This window comes from Arvicanthis niloticus, chromosome 4 (assembly GCF_011762505.2).
Source record: "Arvicanthis niloticus isolate mArvNil1 chromosome 4, mArvNil1.pat.X, whole genome shotgun sequence".
Classification (NCBI taxonomy): domain Eukaryota; kingdom Metazoa; phylum Chordata; class Mammalia; order Rodentia; family Muridae; genus Arvicanthis; species Arvicanthis niloticus.
Window position 1 is genome coordinate 25,636,446 of NC_047661.1, and position 20,316 is coordinate 25,656,761.

At 38.2% G+C, this 20,316-nt stretch overlaps 1 protein-coding gene across 1 annotated transcript in view; it reads left to right on the forward strand.

Annotated features, from left to right (window-relative positions):
* The window catches only part of Abhd18 (abhydrolase domain containing 18), a 51,402-nt gene that overhangs the window by 8,490 nt on the left and 22,596 nt on the right, over positions 1 to 20,316 (forward strand). Inside the window, exons 2-4 of the mRNA XM_034500189.2 lie at positions 1,389 to 1,496; positions 2,410 to 2,494; positions 16,414 to 16,514. Of these exons, the coding sequence (XP_034356080.1) occupies positions 1,405 to 1,496; positions 2,410 to 2,494; positions 16,414 to 16,514 (278 nt within the window). The 5' untranslated portion in view covers positions 1,389 to 1,404. The remainder of the gene's footprint in view (positions 1 to 1,388; positions 1,497 to 2,409; positions 2,495 to 16,413; positions 16,515 to 20,316) is intronic.

The window sequence follows — 20,316 nt, forward strand, 5'->3', positions numbered from 1 at the left end:
TGTATACTATATAAAGAAAAACTTGAAGGCATCCAGGAATGTTGCATACCTGAAATTCTAACATTTGGAGAGCTTAAGCAAAAGGAATGCCAAAAATTTGAAGCTAACCCTGAGCTACCAACAGCCTTGGACTACAGAGCTAGATATTAGAACAGAACAAAGCAAAGCTGGGTGTAGTGGTTCATTCCTATAACCCAGAGCTTGGGAGGCAGAGATAGAGGATCAGGAGTTCAGGGTAACTTCAGTTACATAGTAAGTTGAAGACCAGACTGTACTGCTTGAGACCCTTCCCCTAAGGAAGAAAAACATTAAATTGAACTTTTTAATATATCAAAAAGCAAAGGCTAGGTAAAAGTCACTCAAAATTTTTGAAGAAATAAGTATTAAAGTTAATTGATAGAAATGTAGTTTTTCATATTTCATATATTTGTACAGTTAAACTTTAATCTGAATCATGTTTTATCCATATATATCTGAACTGTATCTTTCATTTTTATAGTATTGGGGTTTGAACCTGGGATTTCATGCCTGTTAAGCAAGAATTCTGCCTCAGCTATATCTCAAGCCCAGAACTACACCTTGTAATTGGGAAAGGTTGAGCTAGATATTTTCTTAGAAATATTTGAGAAATAAGTTGGGCGATGGTGGCACACACATTTAATCTCAGTACTCAGGAGGCAGAAGCAGGTGAATCTCTGAATTTGAGGCCAGCCTGGTCAGTCTGCAGAGTGAATTCCAGGACAGCTAGGGCTGCACAGAGAAACCCTGTCTTGAAAAAAGTAAAAAGGAAAAAAAGGAAAAAGAAAAAGAAATATTTGAGAACTAAATAGTATCCAATAAGAAGCACTAGTTATGTGTGTTCACAGTTAAAAAGAGTATGGTGAACCTGCTAGATCTTGAGCATTTTGTTATTCCTGAAGTTGAAGTTTGGTTCTCTCCCCTACTAGCGATATGACCTAAGATAAATAACTCTTTTTCTCTGTGCCTCAGTTTTCTCTGTATAACTCAGATAATCTTTTTTCAAGAGTCCTTGTATAGCTTAAATAAGAACATGTAGTTGTGTTGTAAATTAAATAGTGCCTGGCTAATACTACAGTACTATGTGGTTATCATTCCTTAATCTTGCTTTCTAACAGACTAGGTACTTAAGGCAGTCCCTGTACTTAAGATAAAGAATTTATTGTTTATTAAGGCTTTAAGCTCTTTATTTCTCTACTTTCTATCCCAGTTCTTCTAAATCTCCTACTATATTTTTACAGGGACAGATTTAGTGATTTACTCTTCCATCTTTAATTTTGCCTGGTATTCAAATAAATGGTTAGAAAGTTGACCTGCTGCCTTGATGGCAAGTAAAAATATTTTAATGTAATTTTAAATTTTACTTCTAGATGCTGTTTGGCACTCATGGGTGTAAGCAAGTTAGATATTTTATACCGGAGACTTCTCCTCACAAAACTTTTCATCAGAGGATGGGGAAGGCCAGAAGATCTCAAAAGGTAGTTTTTGTGTGTGTGTGTGCACGTGTGTGCATGCGTGCGTGCATGTGCGTGTGTGTGTGTGTGTGTGTGTGTGTGTGTGTGTATTTCATGAATGCTTGGCTGTTTATTTATGCGTATGAGTACTTGCCTGCATGTGAAGTGTTTGTGTACTACCTGTGTGCCTTGTGCTTGTGGAGGTCAGAGGGGTAATAGGATCCCCTGGAACTGGAGTTGTGAATGATTGTGAATCACCACTTCGGTGCTGGGAACCAACCTGGGTCTTCTGCAAGAGCAAAAAGTGCTCTTAGTTACTAAACCATCCCTTCAGCCCTTGAATACGTATTTTTAATTTCTTGTTTTAATACACATTTAAATTTTTATTTTAGTTATAATATAGCTTCAAATCTAGAGTGATTTATTGATGAAATTAAACATTGAACTTCATAAAATGTTTTTCTTTTTTCCTCCTAGTTATTTTTGTATACTTTAGCATATAGCATCATGACTTGGGCGCAAACTAGTTTTTTAGCATCATTCATTACTACACTGATTGAAGTAGTGTGTGGTTTCCAGGCATTGATTTTCTTAGGTAACTTGAATTTTCAATGACTGTGAAACTGGAATACACTGGAGCTAATGGCAAAACCTGGACCTAAGAAAAATTATTTTCAGGATTGACCCATTTCATTCTGAATCTTAAATGTGTTTATTCTAAACAATTTTGTTTCTCATATTTTTAAGAGAAGTTTTCCAGTTCCTATAAAAGAGAGACAAAAAAGTATCCTTTTCTATCAATGATAAAAAAATTGAACAAGTCCTCTTAATTGAATTTGCTAATTTTAATCACTGTACATCACTCATAACATAGTAGGTCTAATAGCTAACATAAAAGGTTTATTTTTTTGTTTAAAAAAAAAATGTCTCCTAACAGACTCTTTGAATTCAGAAAGATGATTGGAAATCGAGAAAGGTGCCAGAACCTGGTTTCAAGTGACTATCCGGTACACATCGATAAGGTATGCAAGGACCAAGTATTGAAGTACAACAGTCATTCTCAGACAGTGCACTGTAGCATGGATGCATATTTCAAGAGTGCTGTTCTGTCCCAACCACATTTTAGTTTTATTCGTAAGTAGTCGGGAATATGTTTAGCATTTGCCTGAATTCATAGTATTTAGGCTGTGTTTTTCTGAGTTTCATTTTGTATCCTTAGGCTCCTGAGGGTTCAATTATTCAACATTAAAGAAGAATATTAAAGAAGACTAGTAAGTATTAAAAGAAAGCAATCTACTTGGAGGATGAGCACATTACTCATATTTGCAAAAGCAGCTCTTAGGCAGTACCAGGGAGCTGTGATAGAACACAGTGCTCAGAGAAGGCTAGAAGGTACTCTGGACTTAGGGAGACAAGAATATGTTTGAAATCGTTTTGTTTCCTAAGCAATCAGCTGCTTTTATGTAAAATGTAAGTTCCTATAATTGAGCACTTTGAAATATTATAGAGGGGAACTAGATGGGTGATTTTCACAATCCATCCCTGACCTTCAGCTGAAGTAAATATAACTTGCATCTTTTACATATTGAATATACTGGATATATTTAGATTTCCTTCATCAAAAGTTTTTCCCCCCCAAAAAACCTCAGAAAAACCCAGACAACCAGAAAAACCTTTTCCACAGCTAGAATGTTACATTTGGTCTAGATTTTAAGAATTTCTTTATGATTTTGGTGAATATTTTTCTCTTTATAAAATATTCTGTTTATAAAAAGATGGCCTTTTATTTTTTTTTCTTTTAAAAATTATAGGTCTTTGGGCCAGGTGGTAGTAGCATATGCCTTTGATCTCAGCATTCAGGAGCCAAAGGCAGGCAGATCTCTGTGAGAAACACTGCCTCAAGAAACCAAAAAACAACACACATACACACATATATATGCACATAAATATATATGCACATACACATATATATGTACCTATATATACCATATATACACACATATATGAACATATATATGTGTACACATATGTACACTTTTAAATATACATGTGCATGTGTGTATGTGTTTGTATGTACATATATGTATGCTTTTAGCTAGGTGTGTCTCCTGGGAGGCAGAAGCAGTAGGATGTCTGTGAGGGCAGCTAAGACTTCAACAGAGAGACCCTATCTCAAAAAACAAAAAAAAAAGAAAAAAAGGAGTAGGGTTTTATAGGCTGAGGAGATGGCCCAGTATGGACATGCTCATTGCACAAGCATGAGGACCTGGGTCCAGATTCCCAGGATCCACATACAGGCCAACTAGAGAAGTGGGTACCTTTAACACTAGCACTGGAGAAACAAGGACAGAGGAATCTTGGGGCCTGCTGATCTAGTAGAGACTGCAAGCTCCAGGTTCAGTGAGAGGCTTCATTGCAAAAAATAGAGCAGCCTGGCATGAGAGGAACTATCTTTAATCTGAACAGTAAGGAGTCAGAAACAGCCAGATCCCTGTGAGTTCAAAACCAGCCATTCTGCATAAGGAGTTTAGGATAGCTAGGGCTTCCTAGAAAGATTCTGGCTCAAAAAAACAAAACAAAACAAAACACCAGAAGAGCAATAGAGGAAGACAACCTGTGATGACTTCTGGTCACCACACATACATGGGTAAGCATGCTCACATACTTAGGTGGACAAACACCCAAACACACAGTAAAGAAATACATGCACAAGTAACCAACCAGACCAAGAATAGAGGCTTTTAAATAAGCAGAGTGTGCCAAGTACAGATCAAGTCTTCTTTCATCTCTGCTAGTCTCTACCTCCTGATCCTGTTTCTGCACAGCCACAGATGATACCCTTAACAATTTGAGGACACACACCCACCCTCAGGCTTTAACATTTTAAATTATATAAATTATACAATGGAATGTTTTAAATTTCTTGCCTAAGTATATAAACATTAGCTATCACTTTTTTTATCACTTTATTTATCAATATTTGTATAAACATATATATTCATACATGTATACATATGTAAACAATAATTAAATAATAAAATGCATTTAAAAAGCATGGGGGGGTTGGGAAAAGTGGGAGGAAGGAGAGAAAGGGGAAAACTATGCAAATACAGTGTTCATATATGAAATTCTCAAAAAGGAATCCAGTTTTTTAAAATGTCCAACAGATTAACTAGCATTTTACAATATGAAAACAAATATGACCCATAATTATGTTAAAGGACATTTTAATTCACTACAAACTTTGAAGTTTAAAATGAGATCAATAAAAAATTATTTTACTCAGCATGCTAACAAAAACCACGATAACATTTTATAATTCAAAGTATTTCTGAGAACAAGAAAATAGATTGTCAGGAGCTAAGTCAGCGGAACCAGGGGTACACTATGTTTTTTTTTTTTTTTTTAAATCATAATTTTTACTTTTTAACATGGGGGCTATAAACACAAAAATGCAAGATGTGGGGAAGGGGATGACACAGGAGCATAGGTGTTCAGGGGGAGTACAGATATCTTTCAGAACAGGGTATCAGCTGGGTGAAGGTTCAGGGGTCAGGTCACTATGACTCTGCCTATGATTCACTTGTCCTTATCTAATTTGGTACTATCTGGCAAAGGCTGCCTATTTACAAGGTCTATGACTACTCAGGCTGGTAGATTTCTACAAAAGCTGCCTGTTTACAATAGTTTATAGTCCTCTATTTCAGTGTTTTTCCATGAAGACCCAAGACTTTTTGTTAGCAGGCAGGTAAGTCAGGCCTATTGCTGATTTTAGGCTTATGGCTGATTTTAGGCCTTCAGTGTATAAGCAGGGCTGCCCCTGACATCTCCTCCCTTCTCCAAGTATAGAAGGGCTGTGGTGATTCTAATCTTACCAAGGTGGGGATAGACGCCTGACCTTCAGTAATTAAAGGGGACCTTGTAATGGCTCCAGTCCTCCTGTTGTTCAGTGAGGCATGAGGGCCATACCTGTCCCGATGTCTTTTTCCTGGAGAGGGGAATACTTTTGACATCAACCCCTATGCAGTCAGACTTGCCCCTGGGGGAACCCAGAAACATATGTTTAACTTTTATTTATATTCCCTTGCAGTGCTTAGCCTCGAAGCCTAAGCAAGAATTCAGATCGCCAGACAGAGGGGGTTCTGGGTAGCCCCTCTCTGCTTGGTCTAGGGGCAGAAGTCCCCTCTTTTAGGTTGGGTGGAGATGGGACTTGGGAACACCCTAGGTAGAGTAACATCCTCATCTAGAGTCTCGTGGTCCTCCATAGTTAACATATGATAATATATCTGAATAGATTTTGCTATCAGATTATCTATCTGTTGTTTCACAAAGTTAGCCTATTTAAGGCCCTGGGACCAAAGGAAATAAGCAAAAATAACCCAATTAATTATCCCAAGATGGAAGGAAGTAGGGTTAACAATCATGGAGAGGTTGAAGACCAATTCTTGTACCAGCTCTCATTTTTCTCTTTCTGTCTCTGTCTTTTCTCAAGACCTTCTCTGACCTTTTCATGCTCTCTTTAATCATCCCTGTTTTGTCTATGTAAAAGCAGCATTCTTCTTTAAGGGCTGTACACAGTCTAGAGCTGTACACAGTCTTTTCTACTGTAAAAGAGAAAATCAGGTCCAATAAAGTCATTTGCAATTTTGGGGAATCACATCAGACAGCGAAACGAGGGATTTCTTCAGATTAGTGATGTCAATCTATAGCTGTTTGATGTCCTTGTCAAAGGCCTATCGGAGGTCTGAGTAGTATAAGTTCAGAGGCCAGCATCAGGATTAGAACTCCTAATAGCAGACATCACGAGCAATTAATTTTTACCTGGAAGAGAAAAAAGAAAGGAATTCTCAGGGAAATTTCTCTTCCCTGGATGTCAATTGTTAATCATTTTATTTATAATTGGGCCTGGTTTTGTGGAGGTATCTATTTAATTCATTAATCTTTTTGGCGGCCATTTAGTTGTGCCTTTTATGGTATCAAACAGTCATATCAGTTCTCGGCCCGATATAGGAACTGGGTCCTAGCCATTCCATTTAAGGATAAGAGGGTCCTTCCACATAGTTGTGGCATAGTTTTTATTGGTCTCAGCAATGCCAAAGGCAATCAACGGCATATTTGCCGTAAGCTTTCAGTTTTAGAAAGTTAAGAGTAAACAAGGCTTGCTCCTTCCACCCCAGAGAGTCATAAAGACACTATTTAAAGAAATATAGTTCTTTATTAATAATCTCTTTGATCAAAGGACACAGCCAACAATTAATTAATCTATATAATATATCAATATATAATATATCAATTAGTGAGAGCTTCTTCTACCTTTTTGTAAAATAACTCCTCTTTTGTCAATTAATTGTTGAGGGAAATTAAGATTTGCATCTCTCTTAAGAATATTAAACAGAGACATAAATTCTTTTGTGAAGAGCTTAAACTAAGATCTTAACCAATGAGCATCTCCTGGAAAGTTTTGAAAATCGTTTGAAGTAAATAAACTATCTTTTTTTTTTTTTTTTTTGCCAGACCCATTATCTGTTATTTTTTTAATCAGATATTTTATGTTATTTACCTTTCATTGTTATCTCCTCTTCCTTTCTCCCCCAAAACCCTTTACCTCATACCCCCTCTTCCAATTTTTATGAGGGTGTGCTCCCATCATTCTCCCAATCCCGCCTCCCTGCTCTCACATCCCCAACACTAGGAATCCAAACTTTCGGGGACCATGGCCCTCCACTTCCACTGTTGCCTAATGAGGCCACCCTCAGTTACCTATACAAGTGGAGCCATGAGTCCCTCCCTTTCTGTTCTCAGGCTGGAGGTTTAGCCCCTGGGAGCTCTGGTTGAGTATTTTGCTACTCCTTATAAACTAAAACCAAAGCACCCACATGTGTCTATGCATTGTGTCTTAGGTATTGTGAGCTTTTGGGCTAATATCCACTTATCAGTTAGTGCATGCCATGTATGTTCTTTTGTGATTGGGTTACCTCACTCAGGATGATATTCTCAAGCTCCATCCATTTGCCTAAGAATTTCATGAACTCATTGTTTTTAATAGCTGAGTAGTACTCCATTGTATAAATATACCACATTTTCTGTATCCATTCCTCTGTTGAAGGACATCTGGGGTCTTTCTAGCTTCTGGCTATTATAAATAAGGCTGCTATGAACATAGTGGAGCATGTGTCCCTGTTGTATGTTGAAACATCTTTTGCATATATGCCCAGGTATTTTGGGGTATAGCTGGATCCTCAGGTAATACTATGTTCAATTTTCTGAGGTACTGCCAGACTGATTTCCATAGTGGTTGTACCAGCTTACAATCCCACCAACAATGGAGGAGTGTTCCTCTTTCTCCACATCCTCGCCAGCATCTGCTGTCACCTGTGTTTTCAATCTTAGCCATTCTGACTGGTGTGAGGTGGAATCTCAGTGTTGTTTTCATTTGTATTTCCCTGATAACTAGGGATGTTGAACACTTCTTTAGGCACTTCTCAACCATTTGAGATTCCTCAGTTGAGAATTCTTTCTTCAGCTCTGTACCCCATTTTTTAATAGGGTTATTTGATAGTCTAGAGTCTAATTTCTTCAGTTCTTTGTATACCTTGGATATTAGCCCTCTATCAGTTGTAGGATTGGTAATGATCTTTTCCCACTCTGTTGGTTGCCGCTTTGTCCTATTGACGGTGTCCTTTGCTTTACAGAAGCTTTGCAGTTTTATGAGGTCCCATTTGTCAATTCTTGATCTTAGAATGCAAGCCATTCAGGAACTTGTCCCCTATGCCCATGTGTTTGAGGCTTTTCCCCATTTTCGCTTCTATTAGTTTCAGTGTAGCTGGTTTTATGTGGAGGTCCTTGCTCCACTTGGAGTTGTGCTTTGTACAAGGAGATAAATATGGATCAATTTGCATTCTTCTACATGTTGACCTCCAGTTGAGCCAGCACCATTTGTTGAAAATGCTGTCTTTTTTTCCACTGGATGGTTTTAGCTCCTTTGTCGAAGATCAAGTGACCATAGGTGTGTGGGTTCATTTCTGGGTCTTCAATTCTATTCCATTGATCTTCCTGCCTGTCTCTGTTCCAATACCATGCAGTTTTTAACACTATTGCTCTGTAGTATAGCTTGAAATCAGGGATGGTAATTCCCCCAGAAGTTCTTTTATTGTTGAGAGTAGCTTTCGCTATCCTGGGTTTTTTGTTATTCCAACTAAATTTTAGAATTGCTCTTTCTATCTCTTTGAAGAATTGAATAGGAATTTTGATGGGGATTGCATTAAATCTGTAGATTGCTTTTGGCAAGATGGCCATTTTTACTATATTAATCCTGCCAGTCCATGAGCATGGGAGGTCTTTCCATCTTCTGAGATCTTCTTTGATTTCTTTCTTCAGGGGCTTGAAGTTTTTGTCATACAGGTCTTTTACTTGCTTGGTTAGATTCACACCAAGGTATTTTATATTATTTGTGACTATAGTGAAGGGCGTCACTTCCATAATTTCTTTCTCAGCCAGTTTATCTTTTGAATAGAGGAAGGCTACTGAAATAGGTAGGGGGAGAGTGGGCAGCCTTGTCTAGTCCATGAATTTAGTGGAATTGCTTCAAGTTTCTCTCCATTTAGTTTGATGTTGGCTACTGGTTTTCTGTATATTGCTTTCACAATGTTTAGATATGGACCTTGAATTCCTGATCTTTCCAAAACATTTATCATGAAGGGATGTTGAATTTTGTCAAATGCTTTCTCAGCATCTAGTGGGATGATCATGTGGTTTTTTTCTTTGAGTTTATTAATATAGTGGATTACATTGATGGACTTCCATATATTGAATCAACCCTGCATTCCTGGAATAAAGCCTACTTGATCATGATGGATAATTGTTTTAATGTGTTCTTGGATTCTGTTCTCGAGAATTTTATTATTTTTGCATCAATATTCATTAGGGAGATTGGTCTGAAGTTCTCTTTCTTTGTTGGGTCTTTGTGAGGTTTAGGTATGAGCGTGATTGTGGCTTCATAGAATGAATTGGGTAGTGTTCCTTCTGTTTCTACTTTGTGGAATAGTTTGAAAAGAATTGGTATTAGGTCTTCCTTGAAGGTCTGATAGAATTCTGCACTGAAACCATCTGGTCCTGGACTTTTTTTGGTGGGTAGACTTTTAATAACGGCTTCTATTTCTTTCAGGGTTATGGGATTGTTTAGATGGTTTATCTCCTCCTGATTTAACATTGGTAACTGATACTTGTCTAGAAAATTGTCCATTTCATCCAGATTATCCAATTTTGTTGAGTATAGGCCTTTGTAGTAGGATCTGATGATTTTTTGGATTTCCTTGGGTTCTGTTGTTATGTTCCCCTTTTCAGTTCTGATTTTATTAATTTGAATACTGTCTCTCTGCCCTCTGATTAGTCTGGCTAAGGGTTTATCTATCTTGTTGATTTTCTCAAAGAACCAGCTCCTGGTTTTATTGATTCTTTGTATAGTCCTTTTTGTTTCTATTTGGTTGATTTCAGCCATGAGTTTAATTATTTCCTCCCGTCAACTCCCTTGGGTGTATTTGCTTCTTTTTGTTCTAGAGCTTTCAGGTGTGCTGTCAAACTGCTCGCGTATGCCCTCTCCAGTTTCTTTTTGTAAGCACTTAGAGCTATGAGTTTTCCTCTTAGCACTGCTTTCATTGTGTCCCGTAGGTTTTGGTATGATGTGTCTTCATTTTCATTAAATTTTAAAAAGTCTTTAATTTCTTTCCTTATTTCTTCCCTGACCACATTATCATTGAGTAAAGTATTGTTCAATTTCCATGTGAGTGTGGGCTTTCCCTTGACTTTGTCATTATTGTAAACCAGCCTTAGACCATGGTGATCTGATAGGATGCAGGGGATTATTTCGATTTTTTTATATCTGTTGAGGCCTGTTTTGTGAACAATTATATGGTCTATTTTGGAGAAGGTACCATGAGGTGCCGAAAAAAAGGTATATTCTTTTGTTTTATGGTAAAATGTTCTATAAATGTCTGTTAAGTCCATTTGGTTCATAACTTCTATTAGTTTCACTATATCGCTGTTTAGTTTCTGTTTCCTTGATCTGTCCATTGCTGAGAGTGGGGTGTTGAAGTCTCCCACTATTATTGTGTAAGGTGCAATGTGTGCTTTGAGCTTTAGTAAGGTTTCTTTTATGAAAGTGGGTGCTCTTGTATTTGGCGCATAGATGTTCAGTATTGAGAGTTCATGTTGGTTGACTTTTCCTTTAACGAGTATGAAATGTCCTTTCTTATCTTTTTTGATAGCTTTAAGTTGAAAGTTGATTTTATTCGATATTAGAATGGCTACTCCAGCTTGTTTCTTAGGACCATTTGCTTGAAAAATTGTTTTCCAGCCTTTTACTCTAAGGTAGTGTCTGTCTTTATCACTGAGGTGGGTTTCCTGTATGCAGCAAAATGCTGGGTCCTGTTTGCGTATCCAGCCCGTTAACCTATGTCTTTTTATTGGGGAATTGAGTCCATTGATGTTAAGAGATATTAAGGAACAGTGATTGTTGCTTCCTGTTATTTTTGTTAACAGTGGAGGCATTGTTTGTGTGGCTATCTTCTTTTGGGTTTGTTGGAAGAGGCTTACTTTCTTGCTCTTTCTGGGGTATAATTTCCCTCCTTGTATTGGAGCTTTCCTGCTATTATTCTTTGTAATGCTGGGTTTGTGGAAAGATATTGTGTAAATTTGGTTTTGTCATGAAATATCTTAGTTTCTCCATCTATGGTAATCGAGAGTTTTGCTGGGTATAGTATCCTGGGCTGGCATTTATGTTCTCTTAGGGTCTGTATGACATCTGTCCAGGAGCTTCTAGCTTTTAGAGTCTCTGGTGAGAAGTCTGGTGTAATTCTGATAGGTCTACTTTTATATGTTACTTGGCCTTTTTCCCTTACTGCTTTTAAAATTCTTTCTTTGTTTTGTGCATTTTGTGTTTTGATTATTATGTGACGGGAGGTTTTTCTTTTCTGGTCTAGTCTATTTGGCGTTCTGTAGGCTTCTTGTATGATTATGGACAATTCATTCTTTAGATTAGGGAAGTTTTCTTCTATAATTTTGTTGAAGATATTTATTGGCCTTTTAAGTTGGGAATCTTCACTCTCATCCAAACCTAAGGATAATAGGTTTGGTCTTCTCATTGTGTCCTGAATTTCCTGGATGTTTTGTGTTAAGAATTTTTTGCATTTTGTATTTTCTTTGACAGTTGAGTTAATATTTCCTATGGTATCTTCTGCACCAGAGATTCTCTCTTCTATCTCTTGTATTCTATTGGTGATGCTTGCATCTATGACTCCTGATTTCTTTCCCAGGTTTTCTATATCCCTGGTAGTCTCCCTTTGTAATTTCTTGATTGTCTCTACTTCCATTTTTATGTCCTGGATAGTTTTGTTCAATTCCTTCACCTGTTTGGTTGTGTTCTCTTGTAATTCTTTAAGGGTTTTTTGTGTTTCCTCCTTAAGGGCTTTCACCTGTTTATCTGTGTTCTCCTCAATTTCTTTGAGGGTGTTATCTATGTTCTTCTTAAAGTTCTCTATCATCGTCATTAGAAGTGATTTTAGATCTGACTCTTGCTTTCCTGGTGATATGGGGAATTCAGGACTTTCTAATGTGGGAGAACTAGGTTCTGATGAAGCCGAGTACCCTTGGTTGCTGATGCTTGTGTTCTTGCGCTTGCCTTTCCCCATCTGGATCTCCTTGGTGCTACCTGAGCTGTCTCTGACAGGAGCCTTGTTTTTCCTATTATCTTGGTTGTGTCAGAACTGTTTGGGATGAGTGTTGCTGCTGGGGTAGAGCTGAGTTCCAAGCTCTGCTCAGTGCTCAGGCGGAAACAGGAAGGAACCAGTGCTCTAGGCCAGGAGTGAATTCCTGGGTCCCTGCGGGTCCTGGTTACTCCCTGTTTGGGTAGAATATTGCTGTCTCCTGACCTGAGATACTGCCCAGGTTAGAACTCCTGGGCGCCCTGCCACCTCTGGGTTTTGGGAGTTTGGGTACAGAGCTGTCTCCTGGGATCTGCTCTGTGCTCGGGCCCAAACAGGAAGGAACCGGTACTCTGGCCCAGGAGTGAATTCCTGGGTCCCAGTGAGTCTCAGTTTCTTTCTATTTGGTGTGAGTGTTGCTGCCTCCTTACCCAAGACACTGCCCAGGTTAGAGAACCCCTGAAAACCCCGTTTCCTCTGGGTTCTGTGAGATTGGGTGCAGAGCTATCTCCAGGGATCTGCTGAGCGCTCAGGCCCAGACTGGAAGGTACCAGTGCTCCTGGCCAGGAGTGAATTCCTGGGTCCCTGTGTGTCCCGGTTACTCCCTGTTTGGGGAGTGCATTGCTGAATCCTTACCTTAGATACTGCCTGGGTTAGAGCTCCTGGTATCCCCGTTTCATCTAGGTTTTGTGAGGTTGGGTGCAGAGCTGCCGTTGGTCATCCCACTTAGTGCTCAGGTCCAGACCGGAAGTCCTAGCTATCACTTTTTTAAAACCATTTTACTCCATAACATTTTCATTGACCCAAAGACACATTATCACTCTAGCTATGATTTCCCACAGCTTCTATCCCCACTTGCTGACGGTTACTAATTTGCTTTCTGTATCTATGGAGTCTCATATTTAGGACATTCCTTATAAATAGAATTATGCAGTATGTGATCTCTGGTATTTGGCTTAGAAAGTATTTTTCAGTTTATTAATTTTCATTATTATGTTGTGTACATGGTCCATCTGGGTGGGCACACATGGCATCTCACGCATGTCAAATAAGAGATTAGAGGACAACATTGTAGACATGGTTCTATCCTTCCACCTTTACGTAAGTTCTGGGAATTGAAGTTGGGGTGCCAATCTGGTACCACAAGTGCATTTGCCCTCTCTTGCCCCTCTTAGTATGTTTATAAGGCTTGTCCATGTTTTACCATTCATCAGTAACCTTTTCTGTAACCATATAATTTCTTATCTACTTATAAATTCATAGACATTTGAGTTGCTTCTACTATTTGGGGGCTATTATGAATAAAGTACTGTGGACATTCAAGTATAAATGTTACATGAACATTCTATATGAAGTAGTTCTGTTTACTATATCTGTGAGTTTATTGTTGGTTCATATGGTAGCTCTATATCTAACCTAGCAAAACCCCAGACTATTTCATAGAATATCTGCACCATTTTATATCCCCACCAGCATTGTACAAGAGTCCCAATTTGATCAGATTCTCACCAGCACTTGTACTTATCTCAGCCAATTAATCAGTGTAGAATTTGGGGAGCTGAGAATATAGATCTGTGGATATGGTGTTTGCCTAATTTACATAAAGCCTGAGGTTTAACACCCAGCATTGCATTAAACCTGTGGTGGTGGCACACATCTGTAATTCTAGAAGTGGAGGCAAAGGATTAGAAGTTGAAAAACATCCTTGACTATACAGTGAATTCAGGCAAGTCTGAGGTGCATACACACACATGAAGACAAAAGATGCGTAGGCATCTCTATTTTGGGAAAATACAGGAAGGTACAATCAGATCAGGGATACTCTGAAAAGGAAGAATGACAAAGAGATTAATGTACGAGGCCTGCCTGGTCTACAGAGTGAGTTCCAGGACAGCCAGGGCTACACAGAGAAACCCTGTCTCGAAAAACAAAAAGAGAGAGAGAGAGAGAAATGAGTGTTACAAACCTGTACTGACATAGTATTCTACTGATGCAAAAATATATAGGCTGATTGGAATCTGATAAGCAAAGCTTGGTGGCACAATGGGTGGTAAAAATAGCATTTTAATCTTTTGATGGGGGCGCTTATTAAATAGATACTTTGCACAATCGGTTTTGTTTATGGTTTGTGTTTGGTATTGGTTAGTTAATTGGGGTTTTTTTGGGTGAAGTGTCTTGTTTTATTTGTTTATGTGCACTGGCGTTTTGCCTGCTTGTAAATCTGTGAGAGGGAATGAAATCACATGTAACTGGATCACAGACAGTTGTGAGCTCCTTGAACCTGTGTCCTCTGGAAGAGCAGCTAGCGCACCACTTAACCCTGAACCTCTCCAGCTCCTGCTGGGATTTTTTGTTTGTTTGTTTGTTTTGTTGGTTTGTTAGTTTTGTTGATTTGTTTGTTTCATTTTTTTTCTTGTTTGTTTGGTTTTTGGTGTTTTGGTTTTTCAGTGCTTGGGCCCAGACCCAAAGGAACCAGTGCTCTGGGCTAGGAGTGACTTCCTGGATCCTAGTGGGTCCCAGTTACTCCCTGTTTAGGTTAGGCATTGCTGTCTGCTTACCTAAGATACTGCCCAGGTTAGAGCTCCTGGGAGGCCTGCTTCCTCTGGGTTCTGTAAGATTGGGGCAGAGCTGCCACCAGGGATCTGTTCAGTGCTCCGTCCCAGACCGGAAGGGTGTTTTGGTTTTTGTCAGAGTGTCTCTGTATAGCCCTGGCTATCCTGGAGTTTACTCTGTAGACCAGGCTGGCTTCAGTCTCAGAGATCCACCTGTGAGATTAAAGCATGCCCCAAACACCCATCATGGTTTTTGGGTTTTTTTTTTTTAAGATTTATTTTTTATTATTTTTAATTGTGTGTATGTGTAGGGGTTGTATTTACACATGAATGCGAGTGCCCACAGAGGTCAGAGGTGTGAGATTCCCCTGGAGCTGGGGTTACAGACCTTTGTAAGCCACCTAATGTGGGTGCTAGGCCTCAAATTCAGGTCCTCAGGAAGAGCACTGTGTGCTTTTAACCACTGAGCCATCTCTCCAGGCCCCTATTTTTTTTTAATGGTGGGGCCAAGGCATATATAGATCATTGATAGAATGCCTGCTGTATGGAAGAAAAACAGTTTACTAATCCTAATTCACAGATACAAAATACTGAATTTGAACACCTGAAACCACTGACATGGATGGTTTTTTGTTTTGTTTGGTTGTTTTTTGTTTTATTATAGTGAAAATATGTGATACCTTTCTGCTATTTTAATTTTAACCTTTGACTTGAAATAGGATTTTTTATACTAAAAAATAATTTTTTTGAGAAGTAAGCTTAGGTGTTGGATATTAGCAGATTGCCTTTTTTATTGTTGCTTTTTTTTTTTTTTTTTTTTTTTTTTTTTTTTGAGACAGGTCTTGCTATGTAACCCAAGCTAGCTTTGAACTCCTGAGCCTCCTGCCTCAGCTTCAAAACTGAAGTGATTCTAAACATGTGTTACCACAGGTGCTTACAAATTCCCTTTACTACAGGGGAAAAAAATCCCCTTTGTCCTTACATAATGCATCAATATGATATCACATAATGAAGGTGATATCAAACCACTCTGAATACTTGATAGTAGCTTAGATGGCACCAAATTATTGCTGCTTCCAAATTGTACTTTTAATTGCTTTTATATAGTTGAATGCTTTTGATTGTTTTTTGTTTTTGTGGTACCTAGAGTTGAATACAGGGTCTACCCACTTGCCACATGCTCTGTACTAAGCTGTACTCCTAGCCCTGTTGAATGGTACTGAATTCTTTTAACTTGTATTTTATTTTGAGATTTTTGCCTGCCAGTGTGTGAATTAAATTTATTATTTCCCAACTATACTATAGCATAGAAGGAAAACAAGTATTTATGAAGCTGTCTTTAAAAAGGCACAATGGATATTCCCTGTTAGGTAAATATGAATGAAGGAGTTTGAAAGACAAAGCTTGAAATATTTCAGTTACATAGTTATTAAATAAATATGAAACTATAGATAGTCTTGAATAAAAGTTATCTTTTGGTTAAAAAATGGGGCAAAAAGGAAACATAGTAAGCAATGAAAAAGTTTTGGTTCTGAGGATGTAGCTCAGTTGTTGTAGGTAAAAATGATGCTCAGGTGCAAGAAATAAGAGAATATTAGTGATTGGTGGGGTAGAATTTTATCAGAAAAGACGTCCATGATAGACCTGTATCTTAGTCTACTGTGTGTACACCTCTGTTTTCTTTTCTTCTAGGTTGAAGAACAATCAGACTGTAGGATCCTAGATGGACACTTTGTCTCTCCCATGGCCCATTATGTGCCTGGTATCATGCCAGTTGAATCTGTTATTGCAAGGTAAGGGTCTGCTTGGCAAGCAAGCTGAGTGAGTTGTGTCTGGCAGCACTGTTCAAAGATCCTTGAGTGCATGTAAGTACTGCTTATGCGTGCAGTATGTGAATAATACCCTAAATGTTCACACTAGGAGACTGATTGTAGTTACTGATGTCAAGATGAGGTGAAAGCTTAAGAAGTCAACACCATTTTCATATAAGTTCAGACATGCACAGTCACATAGAAATGTTTCCGAAGAATTTTAGTCATATGCCAGCTCTGCTCATTTCTAAGTAGAGTTTGCCTTTTAAATTTTCACTTTGAGAGGTAGTGAGATAGCTTACTGGGTAAAGACCATACCTGCTGACAATTTCCAGGACTTGAATGATAGAAGGATAGAATTCCCACAAGCTGTCCTCTGATTTCCTCATGTGCACACACACACACACACACACACACACACACACACACTAAAATTTCATTTTTAAATTTCTATGATGGTGGGGCTCTAGGGTAGCCAAGGATACGCAGAAAAATCCTGTCTCAAAAGCCAAAAAAAGAAAAACAGAACAAAACGGAACCTATGGTATTTACTTATAGTAGTCAGTTTTTTTTTCTTGCTCTAAGATAATTATTATTTTAAATTTTATTCACTTATTTATTTATTTATTTTATATGTGTAGATATTTTATCTGCAGGTATGTCTGCATCATGTATGTGCTGGTACTCAGGAGGCCAAAAGAATGTGCCAGATCTGGGACTGGAGTTATAGATATCTGTGTCTCACTATGTGGGTTCTGAGAATTGAACTTGGGTCCTTTAGAAGAGCAGCCAGTGTTCTGAACTCCTTACCTGTTTTCTCAGACCTGTCTGTTTGTTTGTTTGATTTGGTTTTTGGTATTAGGTTTTGGTTTAATTTTTTTCTTTTAATAAAATTAAAATAAAATGCAAGTAGTGTTGTATAAATAAAGCAAAAACCAAGGACTTTGGCATTAAACAGATCTGAACTGAACCCTGGCTCTACTACTTATTAATCCAGTGACCTTAGGGCCAGGTATTTCTCTGAACCATATACTGTAAAATAAAGATGATAACACTTTATCCCACATGGCTGTTAAAAGGGCTAAATGACAGGAGGAACGAAAATTGTATTCAATGACTATAAAAGAGCTAAATAAACATGTAGTTCTTTAGACTATCTATTAATGGAATATATGGTAAAGGAATTGCTGTTTCTACATACTATACTTGTACTCCCTGGATCTGTGTCCTCTTGTAGCTTCTCAGCCTTAGCGAAACAATTGTAAAGGTATTAGCTTAAAGAAAAGGGGAAACGTGGTTAAAGGACGTGCTTAACATGGCTTGAAGGAAGGAGAAATTCAGTCTAAGAAATAATATCATTTCAACATTTATTATGAGTTAAGGAAGTTCTTTCTTTCTTTCTTTTTTGGTTTTTCGATACAGGGTTTCTCTGTGTAGCCCTGGCTGTCCTGGAACTCACTCTGTAGACCAGGCTGGCCTCGAACTCAGAAATCCACCTGCCTCTGCCTCCCAAGTGCTGGGATTAAAGGCGTGCGCCACCATTGCCTGGCAAGGAAGTTCTTTCTTATTGATAAAAAGAACAGTAATAGGGAAATAACCAAATTTAACTCTGCAATAGCATTTATTATTTGTTTTTAAAGAGTGCTTGACAGCCTGGTCTGCAGAGTGTCTCTGTGTAGCCCTGGCTATCCTGGAACTCAGTCTGGGCTACACAGAGAAACCCTGTCTTGAAAAACTAAAAAACTAAAAAAAAAAAAAAAAAAAAAAAAAAAAAAAAAAAAAAAAAAAGTTCTAGAGATACAGTCACTAGATGTTCCAGGCTAGCTTCAAAACTGTCGAGCCTCTTGCCCTAGCCTCCTAGGTGCTGGCTTGCAGTGCTATAATCTTAAAGCATCATTTATTTTGATGAGTAGAAATTCCCAAATGATGCACATTGATGTTCGGTTTTCTGTTCTTTACTGATCTGCTTGGGGACAGGGTGGGCATAGTAACTTATATCATTGTATTAAGGAATAATAAAATAAGAGAAAAGTATTAATAATTGCTACATAAAGTGATCATTGCTATGTTACATCTGTCATCATCTTTTTTCCTTGGTATTCACATATAAGACTGTTTATTTTTATTTTAGCCTAACTAATCAATGAAGGTAGCCTGTCATTGTGTTAATAGCTGATAGGTATTCCCTTCTGTGGCTCTACCATAATTTCCTAAATTTTCAAGGCACTTAAACGGCATATTTTGTTCATTTAAGCAACCTAACATCCTTCCATATATTTTTTTACCTGTCTATTTTCATGGAATTTCTGGATTTGTTGGGGGATTTTTGTTTGTTTTTAGTTTTGTTTTGCTTTGTTTGAGACATCCTCTATTTTTTGCCTCTGTTTTCTTTTTGTTTTTTTGGAAACAGGCTTTCTCTGTATAGCCCTAGCTGTCTTGGAACCCATGTTGTATACCAGGCTGGCCTCAAATTCAGAGATCTACCTGAGCATCTGGTGTCTTCTGTTGCTCTCCAAGAGAACCAAGCACACATGCACAGATATACACATAAAATTTAAAAAAAAAAAAATCTTAAAAACCACAATTACCATCTTTGTCTCAGACACCGTGACCTAAACTTTTAATCCCATCACTGGAGAGATAGGTCAGCCTGTCTAACAACAAAACAAATAAAACCTCACTTTGTAGTTGAGACTGGCTTTGAACTTGTGATCCTGCCTCCCAAGTTCTGCATTATAGGCATGTGCCTATAACCTAGAGTTACCATGTATACAATTAGATATTAAAAATACTGTCTCATATACATATGTGTGTTTGTGTGTGTGTATATTTATATGCATGAGTGCTTTGCCTGCATGTGTGTGTACCATGAATATGCAGAACTTAGAAGAGAGGCACATCCCTTGAAACTAGCATTATGGATGGTTTCGAGCTACCATGTAGGTGCTGGGAATTGAACCTGGGTCCTCTGCAAAAGCAACAAGTGTTACTAACCGTTGAGCCAACTCTCCAGCCATGTTTTATATTATTTTAAAGTAAATCTTAATGAATGGCAGTAAAACACATTAAGAAGATTAATAGCATATCTTTATTCTGATGGTTTTAACAATAATAAATATGAATTCATATGTGGTCTTTAATGTAAACATGTTTTTAAGCCATTCTTACATTACTAATGTGCTACCTACCAATCTTCTACTCATTGTAGCAAGGTGAAAAGTAATAGTGTGAACATTCTCCTAGCCTATAGAAACTCTGCAGGAGCTAGTGCTCTTCATGAAACACGGGGGATAGATGATTCTGCCAGTCTCCCTATGTGTTTACTGCACGGGGCTATGCTATTAGAGTCATGCCTTCAAATCTCAGTGAGTAGTTTGACTTTGACATTGCTGCCCATGATGACTTCTTTTCTTAATGACTGGCTGAAAAGGCTGGCAGTAATGAAGAGAAGATGCTGTTGAAGGGAAGCTGTTACTAGAGGGAAGGAGAAGGACGTGTCACATCTATTTCTCTGTGCAGGGAGTCCTTCATAAAAGCATGTGGAATGCCTCACCAAAGCCACGCGCTGCTACTTCAGCACCCTCCTGCCTAATTGCTTAAGCCCACTCAGGAAATCAGACAGTGCAATGACAGGTTTAAAGCTTCATTTTCCAAAGGATCATGCAGGATCAGAAAGAGTTTTAAGGCAAAGGAAAAATCACTACTCATTTCACATGACAGAAGGTAGGGCTTCCCTCCTAAGCTTTCCTGTTAACTTTCAAAACACCACTGGGTCCAGATGTAG